Source organism: Dermacentor andersoni, chromosome 3 (genome assembly GCF_023375885.2).
Source record: "Dermacentor andersoni chromosome 3, qqDerAnde1_hic_scaffold, whole genome shotgun sequence".
Lineage (NCBI taxonomy): Eukaryota > Metazoa > Arthropoda > Arachnida > Ixodida > Ixodidae > Dermacentor > Dermacentor andersoni.
Window position 1 is genome coordinate 115,667,925 of NC_092816.1, and position 12,251 is coordinate 115,680,175.

The 12,251-nt window shown below is 49.1% G+C and overlaps 1 protein-coding gene across 3 annotated transcripts in view; it reads left to right on the forward strand.

Moving 5' to 3' along the window:
* The window catches only part of LOC126539261 (uncharacterized), a 267,707-nt gene that overhangs the window by 179,357 nt on the left and 76,099 nt on the right, over positions 1–12,251 (forward strand). Inside the window, exon 1 of one of the 3 annotated variants that reach the window (XM_050186047.3) lies at positions 9,711–10,124. The exons of 1 other annotated variant lie outside the window; for it this stretch is intronic. In XM_050186047.3, coding sequence (XP_050042004.1) covers positions 10,065–10,124 — 60 coding nt within the window. In that variant the 5' untranslated portion in view covers positions 9,711–10,064. Of the gene's footprint in view, positions 1–9,710; positions 10,125–12,251 lie in introns of those variants that run through there. One more of the 3 variants, XM_055074812.2, reaches the window with a different exon arrangement.

Here is a 12,251-nt window from a genome sequence, read left to right on the forward strand (position 1 = left end):
ACTGCGATATCATCTGAGTTTGCTGTGGCACTCGTTTGCCAGGGGTGCCATTGCGCAAGTAGGCATGACGAGGAGTATATGACGGTGACACAGTTGCGATGGAATGACGAAGAAAGAAGGATATAGATCGAACGATAAAGGTGCATAACAAGGATGGCATGAGGACAACGAGCAGTTCTTTTTTAAGTGATTACGATGGTATAAGGACAGCATGACCACGACGATATGCGAACAATGAGATAACGACGATAGTATGACTAGAAGAAACGAAAATGACTATGGCACGACCAAGAAGGCATGACCACGACGGTGTGACAACGAATGCATGGTAGCGTCTGTATGATGACGACGTAATGGCGACGATGGCATGGCAACGGTGTCATGATTGCGATAAAGCAACACACAAGGAATGACGTCTATGAATCGACGAAAATAGTATGGCTACGACGGCACGACGACAATGCAATCACGATACTGAAGTGATGGCATTGATACAACAACGTTACGACGATGGCAAGACGACAACGGTATGACGACGATATAATGACGGGAGTCGGATGTCGAAGTTACAATGATTACGATGAAACGACCGGGACGGTATTACGACGAAGGTGTGACAACGAGTGCCTGACGACTATATGAGGACTATGCAGGGACGACGGCGACATGACAAGGGCATAAGAACAATGGATAGACGAGTGCATGACGACAATGTCGTGATGACGACTCTTTGAAAAAACCTGTAAGACGAGGCTGGGATGACGACGACGGTATGAGGAGAGCCGGATGACTAATTTGGAGGGACGATGATGGCACGACCACGACTGCATTACGATGGTCTAACATTGGAGGCATTATAGCGGTTATCTGACGATGACGGCATGACAAGGTTGGCAAAATCATGATTAAATTACGAGAGTATGGTTACAATACTATGACGAAGAAAGATTGACGTCGATGGAACGACCAAAACTGTACGGCGCTGACTCTATGACAACAATAGGATAATGTTACTCAAGTGCTGTCAACGATAAAACAACGTTACGACGAGACAATCACGATGACAGTGTGAAGGCGGTGGTGTGATGACAACGGAATGACGAGAGCCAGATGGCAAGGCTGGAGTGACCATGATGCAATGACGACGACAGCATCACGACCTCGAACGTTTACGTAGTGGCCCAAGTTATTAGACGGCATGAACCTCTTGGGCGGAGTAGAAGGCGTAAAGACGACAGAATGACGAGAGTCAGATAACAAAGTTGAAATGGCGACGATTGAGCGACCACGACGGCATCACCATGGCAGTGCGACAACGAATTTAGGACGACTCTATGAAGAAGAAGGCGTGAAGACAACATGACGGTTGTCGAAGGACAAAGCTGGAACTACGGCGATGCAACTGCCATGCAGGCCTCCCGTCATGAGCCCATGTCTAGTGGCTCCATATTTGAATTTAGATTGAAGCGCACATAATACGTGGACACGGAAATGAAGTAGACAGGACGGCGCTTGACTCTCAAGTGAGCTTAGTGATGGACAGAATAACATTTATAAAGATGCTACAGCATTCTCGCGCACGCGCAACAAAGCACGACGAAACACTCATGACACCAGCGCCAAGACCCCTCAAAATTCTATCGGAATCGTTTTCTGTCTACATATCCATACTCTCTATCGGGCAGCGTAATGATTGTCTGACTGATGTAATCCCTACCCTTTTTCCTAGTATGGCATCCCTCAACTATTTCACGAGTTACTGGATTTCTGTGTCTAAAAATATTCTCTGTCATTAAACTGTGGCTTACACCCACAGTTTCTGCAGTTTCTGCAGTGCATGGCTAGATGAGTATAGCTTGTGGATTTTAACGATGCGTTGTGTTCCCTAAGTCGATCGTTTGCGCATCTGCCGGATTGCTCTACACATACTTTACCGCAAGGGAAGAGGATCACGTGAACTACCCCCTTTGTGCATTTAACGAACTTGTTTTAATGATTAACAGAACAATACCTTGGTTCTATTGCTTTGTTAACGCACGGGCATATAGGCGTAAGCTTCTTTCTCGCTGCGAGTATCATGTCAAGGTTGTACTTCCAATATTTTTGAAATTATGTTGCGACTTGTGAACATAAGGGATAAAAATCATTTACCCCGCCCTGTCGTTTCACGGTTGCCTCATTTTGCCCTTTAATTCCGTGGCTATGTTATTGCATAGCGATGGGATTACCCGCGAGGGGTAACATGAATTTTGTAATTTTTGGAGCTGTCCTTTTAAACAGCAAGAAACAAGATAGCGCGCATCGTACCCATCAAGAAACACCCCTAGAAATGGTTCACCTTCTGCAATGCCGAAGTCTCCTTCCATAGTTTGCCCTCTGCGTTACGCCGTGGACCTCATGAACGACTTGGCTCGTATACACGATAAAATAACTGTCGGGCATTTAGAAAAAGACAAGACATGGTATTCTAATGGCTGCCAAGTCGTTGTGGTATCCTTGGAAATGAGCAAGCAGACGCAGCCACTCGACGGTCACATGACATTGTCGATTACGTCGCTATCCCCATGTCAAGAGCGCACTCAGAGGGAAAGCTCCGTGCGCTTGCTCGCAAGCTTACGTTGGCTCAATAGGATTCGGCAGACTTTCAAATACCAGCGTTTTTGTTCACTGGATCCTCATCCGAAGCTCCACCTTGTTCATGGTCTACGAAGAGTGTAGGTAACGCTCATTTGTCGTCTATGGCTTGGAGTAGCTTTTACTAATACGTCCTCTTATCTCATCGGAATCGCCACAATCCCATAATGTGAAGTCTGTGGGGGCAAAGGGGCTTTTAATTGTTTTATTGCACAAAGTAAATTCCTCAGCCCCGCGCTCGCCAAGATTGACAACTGTACCCATACGGAAGCCACAATTCTCGCCCGCTTGTCCCAGCCGACGTCGGCCCGAACTGCCTTTGTTAACCACTGGTGTGCATATTAAACGACGCGAACTGATGCGTTCGTTTTTTTAATCTTCTCTTGTGTTCTCATCTTTTTCACCTTTACACCATCCCCCTGTGCAGAGTAGCCAACCGGACACTTATTCTGGTTAACCTCCTTATCTTTCGCCTCTTGATTTCCCTCATCCGATGCAACTTAAGCCGCCAGGCCGACCTAAGAGGACAGACAGACAGACAGACAGACAGACAGACAGACGGACGGACGGACGGACAGACAGACAGACAGACAGACAGACAGACAGACAGACAGACAGACAGACAGACAGACAGACAGACAGACAGACAGACAGACAGACAGACGGACGGACGGACGGACGGACGGACGGACGGACGGACGGACGGACGGACGGACGGACGGACGGACGGACGGACGGACGGACGGACGGACGGACGGACGGACGGACGGACGGACAGACAGACAGACAGACAGACAGACAGACAGACAGACAGACAGACAGACAGACAGACAGACAGACAGACAGACAGACAGACAGACAGACAGACAGACAGACAGACAGACAGACAGACAGACAGACAGACAGACAGACAGACAGACAGACAGACAGACAGACAGACAGACAGACAGACAGACAGACAGACAGACAGACAGACAGACAGACAGACAGACAGACAGACAGACAGACAGACAGACAGACAGACAGACAGACAGACAGACAGACAGACAGACAGACAGACAGACAGACAGACAGACAGACAGACAGACAGACAGACAGACAGACAGACAGACAGACAGACAGACAGACAGACAGACAGACGGACGGACGGACGGACGGACGGACGGACGGACGGACGGACGGACGGACGGACGGACGGACGGACGGACGGACGGACGGACGGACGGACGGACGGACGGACGGACGGACGGACGGACGGACGGACGGACGGACGGACGGACGGACGGACGGACGGACGGACGGACGGACGGACGGACGGACGGACGGACGGACGGACGGACGGACGGACGGACGGACGGACGGACGGACGGACGGACGGACGGACGGACGGACGGACGGACGGACGGACGGACGGACGGACGGACGGACGGACGGACGGACGGACGGACGGACGGACGGACGGACGGACGGACGGACGGACGGACGGACGGACGGACGGACGGACGGACGGACGGACGGACGGACAGACAGACAGACAGACAGACAGACAGACAGACAGACAGACAGACAGACAGACAGACAGACAGACAGACAGACAGACAGACAGACAGACAGACAGACAGACAGACAGACAGACAGACAGACAGACAGACAGACAGACAGACAGACAGACAGACAGACAGACAGACAGACAGACAGACAGACAGACAGACAGACAGACAGACAGACAGACAGACAGACAGACAGACAGACAGACAGACAGACAGACAGACAGACAGACAGACAGACAGACAGACAGACAGACAGACAGACAGACAGACAGACAGACAGACAGACAGACAGACAGACAGACAGACAGACAGACAGACAGACAGACAGACAGACAGACAGACAGACAGACAGACAGACAGACAGACAGACAGACAGACAGACAGACAGACAGACAGACAGACAGACAGACAGACAGACAGACAGACAGACAGACAGACAGACAGACAGACAGACAGACAGACAGACAGACAGACAGACAGACAGACAGACAGACAGACAGACAGACAGACAGACAGACAGACAGACAGACAGACAGACAGACAGACAGACAGACAGACAGACAGACAGACAGACAGACAGACAGACAGACAGACAGACAGACAGACAGACAGACAGACAGACAGACAGACAGACAGACAGACAGACAGACAGACAGACAGACAGACAGACAGACAGACAGACAGACAGACAGACAGACAGACAGACAGACAGACAGACAGACAGACAGACGGACGGACGGACGGACGGACGGACGGACGGACGGACGGACGGACGGACGGACGGACGGACGGACGGACGGACGGACGGACGGACGGACGGACGGACGGACGGACGGACGGACGGACGGACGGACGGACGGACGGACGGACGGACGGACGGACGGACGGACGGACGGACGGACGGACGGACGGACGGACGGACGGACGGACGGACGGACGGACGGACGGACGGACGGACGGACGGACGGACGGACGGACGGACGGACGGACGGACGGACGGACGGACGGACGGACGGACGGACGGACGGACGGACGGACGGACGGACGGACGGACGGACGGACGGACGGACGGACGGACGGACGGACGGACGGACGGACGGACGGACGGACGGATGGACGGATGGGCGGGCGGGCTCAAAACGGCCTAAAGTAGGGATATCATTCATTCGCATTCGAATGATGGTGCGAGCAAAGAGCGCTTCGTACACCTACTTCTTTCATTTATCTTCTTAATTTAATTAATTTATTTAATATGCAATCGTGCAAACGCATTCATTTAACTGATGTACGCAACTTCGCGGCTGCTCTTACTCTTGCAGTGGAAACACGCCACCTATATACGGTACAAGCTGATGATGAATGTGGTGTTTTCTGGCGCAACGGCCAAATATGGCCAAACAGGGCCAAGCTGCGTAATACATTAAGAGAATTAATAAATTTTGGAATTAACGTAGAACGAAAGAAATATACTTAGTGACAAAACCTACTACTCATGTTGCACCCCCGAGCAGAAAACAGCGCGCACATTTTTAGTGACATAGAAAGATAAAGAACAAGAAATAAGAAAAAAGTAAAACCCGTATAGCTTTAAAAGCTACACACGTACTTAACTCGAAGTACAAAACGCGATTACGCGATGTTGAAATCCGTGGAGGCCTGAGAAATGGCTCCAAGAAAACACCGCGAAAGTGCCAAAGCCAGCTGAAGGGGTTAAGAATGTTTTTCTTTGAGAGTTGGTTAACATTTCAGTGCAAGTCAACTAAGTCAGTTGTGGTAAATAATGGCGCTCGGCGCCACTCGTATCTAAGGGACAGACTGAATTGCTGATTGTACTTGCTAAAAGACGTGACGGGTCTCAGTGACCGTGAATCACATTGAGCAACACAGCTGCGCAGACTACTGCTGCTTGCGGGGCAATTCTGCGCAGATGGCCGACGTCACGGTCATTGGCGGACTTAAAACAGGCGTATTTCCTGCTGTGAGAATACAGCTTAAGCAGTGCGGGCCGCACACATATGCGCCGCATACTTCCCATTTGGTGGTCACTCGGGTGATTGAGCGTCAGATGCAATGTCGACCATGCAGGCATCAAGGGGCATGAAACATGGAAGGCGACGAAATTCGGAGCGGGATAGATAAACGGTCCCATTCGGTGCACGCGATTCTCTACAACGCCCTGGCGCCAGTCATTAAAATAGTAGCACAAGTGCTTGCCGTAGTGGAGCTGTTCAGCGCAGCTCCTGATTCACAGACTACGAAGACAAAAAATATTTATGCGGGTTAGTCTGGTCAAGGTACATGTTTACATCAGAAACAAGATTGCGCACAAAAAGATGAGGTAACACGAACACAAGCTTTTTGTGTTGTTTCACCCATTGTGCTCGTCGTCTGGTTTGCGCTTGAGCACGGACTGCGATATCGTCGTTTAGTGCCTGTGCCAGCTTAGCAAACGCGAGAAGGTGAGACATTTGTTTCCAAAGCGTTTGCGCATTTGATTGCATCTCCTGAACGTACCTTTGAGTCAGCATACGCAGCAGTCTCACAGTACACGAAACTCTTTAAGCAACTTGCATGACATCGAGCTGTTCTGCGAATACGGTCATGCATCCCTGCTCCACGTGATCACCATCCCTCATTGTCTATGAGATTAAGACGTCTTACTTCTCTCACTGCAGTTTAGAGTATACCAGGTTGTAGCTAAGACGAACCAGTATGCTGCGGTAGCTGAGAACAACCTCTCTAACGCTGATCAATATTTTTCTCACAGGCAAAGAAGGACCTGGATGCAGTAACGACCGCCTTTGTAGCGAGGTAGGCTCATGTCACCGCTTATAAGACGTACTGTGCTGGCCTTCTTCATGCCCTTCATTTCAGGGATAGCAGGGGAAAAGTAAATATGTCCGCTATCGAGATTAGAGAAAGGCGGTTGGAGGTTTGGTAGAATAAGGAGACCACAAACATCGGAGGCGTACATACACACCGTTCCTAATACTCGATCAGAAAATTTGATACTGAGAATTTTTGTTCGTGTGCAGAAAAATAAAGATAGGTAGGACATTAGAAAAAATAAGCACAAGAACTTGGTCGCGCAACCCACCACCCCGTTTGAAAGCGGACGCTCATAACAACTATCCACCCATCCGTGCATCCATCCATCCGCATGCACATCAGGCCATAGTGTGCTCATCTCTTTGTCCCTGCCTAGAAAAAAAAAACCACGTGCGCAGCCAGTCGTCGCCCTCCCGTAGCTTCCCCATTTAATTGCGGAGAAGCAGAAACCCTGCCTAGTCGTGTCTAGAAGGATATGCCAAAGTTCAGCCGGCTGGGCGACAGACGATTCATCGGTTACAGCAACGAACACTGCCAACGAAGAGGCTGCGTGACATGCGGGTAGAGATAGCTGCAATATTTTTATTGTCAATATTGCCACCGACGCCAGATGCCAAAGTATCCCAATGGATTTCAAAACCTTCAAGTAGTAGTCAGCCTCGGCATTGGACTTAAGGTGCGTACTACGATCAACGATTGAAATGCGAACAATGATGCTCGTCGGTTTTTGTCAGCCTAGCGCTAATCCAAGGGCACGAAAATTTACTGCCAACTTTGATTTGTCACGAGTGGTGTTAGTGACAGATCAGAAATGGAACTTGAACTCGCACCTCAGTTCTTGGGCGTATATTTTGTGAATTTCTTTAGATGTAGAAACATGCCAATGTGAACTACACCAAAGCCGGCTATTCCAAAACCTACAATTCGCTACTCAATGAAAATATGAAACGAAGAAAATATTTAAATGTGCAATACAGACGCGAGCACAGCACGCAAACATTGCCTCATCTACTCAAATCAACACCGGGAGCACAGGCCAGTAAATATATGGTGGCCGTCATTACAGAGGAGTGAATGACTCCACATAAGTCTCTTCATGTATACATAAGGCCAACACCACCATGAGATCAGATCATTGAACAGGAACAGCAATCTGCAAGACTAGACAATCATTATAGGCAATCTATAAGATTAGCCTCCTTTTAAAAAATCGCGAAAGGCACTTGACGCAATTCTCCACTTATCAGGGCATGACCACAGTTCAGGTACTTCGTTCACTATGAGGGGATGTCTGCCAAGGGTGTTCATATGACCACGCAGGCGAACTCGCTGTCTGCCACATTCTATAATAATATGCTGCACTGACGTGGGGATGGTCGTCTTTTTATGTGACACTTACGCCTCTTGTCAGAGTAGGGCAGGCATATTTCTTCAATCCGCCTTTAATGTTTAGTACTTCCTGGTATAGATTCCCGTCTTCCTTGCCGGCGTCTCTGTGTAGTTGAATGGCACTCTTTCCAATAAAAAATGACGGCTTCAAGTTGTTCTGGGATGGTATTAGCGTCACGATCACCATTCTTTTTACTGCTTATCCAATCTGAACTACTTCCACATATTCTGTGCATTATTGGCCTGTTTACACGTGACCGTAGGCGACATGGAGGAAGGAAAAGTTAGGAGGAACAATCGCGCAACGTGATTGAAGCCAACCTTGTCAGCCCAACAGGGGATCGCATGTAAAAACTGCGCGGTTGGTGTCGGTGTCCCCGCTCTGCAAACAGAGTCACGGCAGGGCAGCTGAACAAGCGCGCACTGAATAAAATCTATCGGCATAGCTACTGGGAACCAAACGTCTGAGCAAATCCCGATTGTTGCGCCATGATATCGGCTCATTAGGTCACGTGTTGGGCTGCCACTGAGCAAATGTATGGGCTTCAAGAAGTGTTCGCTTGCCACAGCCGGCTGCGTGACGTAATAATGATCTCGCATTACTTTTTCCTTCCACCATGGTTGGCGGCACCTTTCGCGGGGCCATCTTTTTTCTTGCCTATTCTTCCCGTCCTTCTGACCCCGATGAAACCCGCAACGCACGGCACACACATGTCACACCGGAGAGCTCCCTTGTGCTTTTCGAGCTCAATCTTATTTTCATGCTTTCGAGTCTTCTCACCTACTACCTTTCGAATGCCAAACGGCTCCCTCTCAAGTTCTATTCCCCCTCACCCCGGTGAATAGCCACTACACCTTTGTGTGACGTTTGCTTACCCAACCTTCACCCTCATACGCGCGTCACACGCTTCCATGCCTTTCCTGATTCTCTGGCGGCACAAAAAAAGAAAGGAAAGAGGGAGAACAAGAACAATAACAACAACAACAAAATAAAGTCACAGAAGGGCAAGAGAGAACCCGCGAACAAGAGGGCGAAAAGGCGTCTCTGCTTGTTGCAGTCTGCTTCGAAGAGAGTTTTCTTGGGGAGTGCAGGGGAAGAACGCGGTGCCTTACCGAAAGCCGGCGTCCCTCGCCTAGCGTGCGGTGCGGTGAGCGCCTTCTTCTCAAATCGGCCTCTTCCCCAAACTCCGGAGCCCTCCCCTAACTTCCACCCACCTTCCGGCGGCACTCGCTCCCTAACGATTGGCCGTTCAACTCCCGGTCACGTGACGCGCACCGCGCGCCTCCATAAAGGCGCGCCGCCGCGTGAGCGCGAAACTCAGAGCGCTCGCGAGGCCCTCGACCCGTTCCACCTTCGTTTTGCTTCTCGTGCAAGCGTTCTTTCGGCGGAGCGTGAAAGCCTTCAGGTGTTTCCAGAAACTAGAAGCCACAGCGCGATTGCTCCAGGACAATAATTTTTTTTTGGAGAGGGACGAGGCGTATTTTCGTCGATAGTTTCGCCGCTCAGACATCACGTGGAAGTCCTGAGGTCGCGTAGATTTAAAGTTCCTGCAAGTTTCGCGACTTCGACGCAGCAAAACATTTTGTTGACCAGGCACACGTAATACGACGTAGTTGTTCAGGCTCTCGAGAGGCTGTGCAGGAGATCCAGCCGATTTCATCATGAGTTCTCTCTTCGCCGGGCTTCTGCTGGTCGCCGTCTCCTTGATCTCCGCCCTCAACGTAAGTGCACTCATTCATCGACTGCACGTGGTGCATTCGCTACGTTGTCAATAGTGAAGCACATGTGGCAGACATACGTCTTTCTGATTTGTCTAAAAAAAAAAAAAAATTTAACTGGCTTTTTCTCAAGCCCGACGGGTGCGCATGCGTTTAAATAATTTGTAAGTTTTTGTAAAACACTTTTATAATGATCAAATAATGTTTACTGCTTATGTACACCACGTCAATGATCGTCTTCGAACATTGACTAAGATTTGAGCTCATTTTGCTTTGATGGCTTGATAAAGCCTAAGAACGAAAGTGAGCACGCTCCATCTTTTTCCTTTCTTCTTTATGAAGTTTTCTGCAAAACAGATACAATGAATTATATGCGTTACTTTTTTCAATAGTTTAATTTAACTACGGACGGAATTGTGTGTTCCAGCACATTCCTTATCTCGCACCGCACGAAGGTTATTACGCAGAATCGAAGGGGATTTACAACTTGCTGCTGACAAATATACTCGAAGGTCACCAGGCAGAGACGTCAGGTATAGGCGACTAAATATATAAGCACGCGCTTTTCAAGATATCAAGCTCCCATGCGATGTCACGCAGAACTGTACCCTTATGGATTAGCTCCGAATACAAATATTCCATGTTATAGGCACTCAATTAGTTGATTCATTTGGTGAATCTTTCTTCCCGTGCTTCGCACGAGTAGTTATTTCACGGTACGATACATAATTACATTCACTAACAGCCTAGACGTTTATATAGCTCTTTCCGTGAGTCAGAACAATATTGCCACGAAGACAACTTCTTTTCTTCGCAAACTGTGTAACGCGCTGCCTTCAATCCCGGCCACGGGGGTCGCATTTCCATTAGGGCGAAGTGCGAAAACACCCGTGTACTTGGATTTAGGCGCATGTTAAAGAATCCCAGGGGGTCCAAATTTGCAGAGTCCCCCACTATGGCTTTCCTCATAATCAGATCGTGGTCTTGGCACGTAAAACTCACTATTCTTGTATTTTGTCTTCAATCGCAGCTTTACAGCATACGTATTCATGAAGCCGTCGACTTGTGACCATAGAGAAAACCGCAAGGAAGCATTTCAGCAGTTTTCCTTTCCATTCTCTTCGCTGTATAGTTTGCGTGCTTGTTGCCTTCGCAATTTTCCTGTTTGGGCCGTAACAACAAAAGGAGAAAGTGCGAATACTATTTTCGTAAAAACGGCTGCCATGCGGCGCAGATGGAACAGGGAGGAAGAGAAAACGGGATGTTCTTTTCTCTGGGGAACTGCTGCTCGTCCACACGTTTCTGTTTAGTCATTTTCAAAAGCTGTTGAATAAGTTTTTCATCTTTATTATTGCACATTAGACAATCGACCTCCACAGAAATGAGACGGGAAACAGGGCGCCAGGTTGGGATATTAAGGGGGACAGACGAGGGACATGTGAAAGAGGCTGTTTTGCTCACTACGATAGTGGGGAGCAAAATTGCGAGCGATTATTGTCAATATAAGCAGATGCAACTTAACCACGCACTGTATTTATTGCTTCAGGTGGCACCCCAGTTGGACACGCGATAATTTTGGCATGAAGGACGTCTCCATTCAGATTGCTGTGCTTATAGCAACAAGAAATCAGTTGCGTTTCTAGACGTTGAGCAATGCGCATTCTCTTCCCTCCGAAACGTAACTGCACCGTTCGGTCGGGCTACATTTTCGCAGCTGTGACGTCAATACCGGTGCTTTTTACTCGGAGAAGCAGGTTGGACGCAACCATCGTCGGAAGCCAGACAACGAAGCCCATGCGGCGCGCCTACTCCGCGATTCGGACTGTATACGAGAGAGCTGCTTCGAAACGCGTAGAACAAACTTCGGTGGCTTCTTTAGCCCATCGTCCGCGGTCTGTCCAAGCAGCGTGGTTGACGACACAAAAGAGCCAGCGGTTGTGAAGTAATGCCCTTGAGTTCATTTCTTCTTGTGCCAATTTCGTACTAGCAATCGGGCTCACCGCACCGACCTGAGTGTCGCGAGGAAAAACTACTTATTGTTCAAAGATCAGCAGTGAAGATGACAATTACTTTCCTGTGAACTATGCGGATAAAAGATTATATGATTTTATGTGCTCTAGCATCTCTATT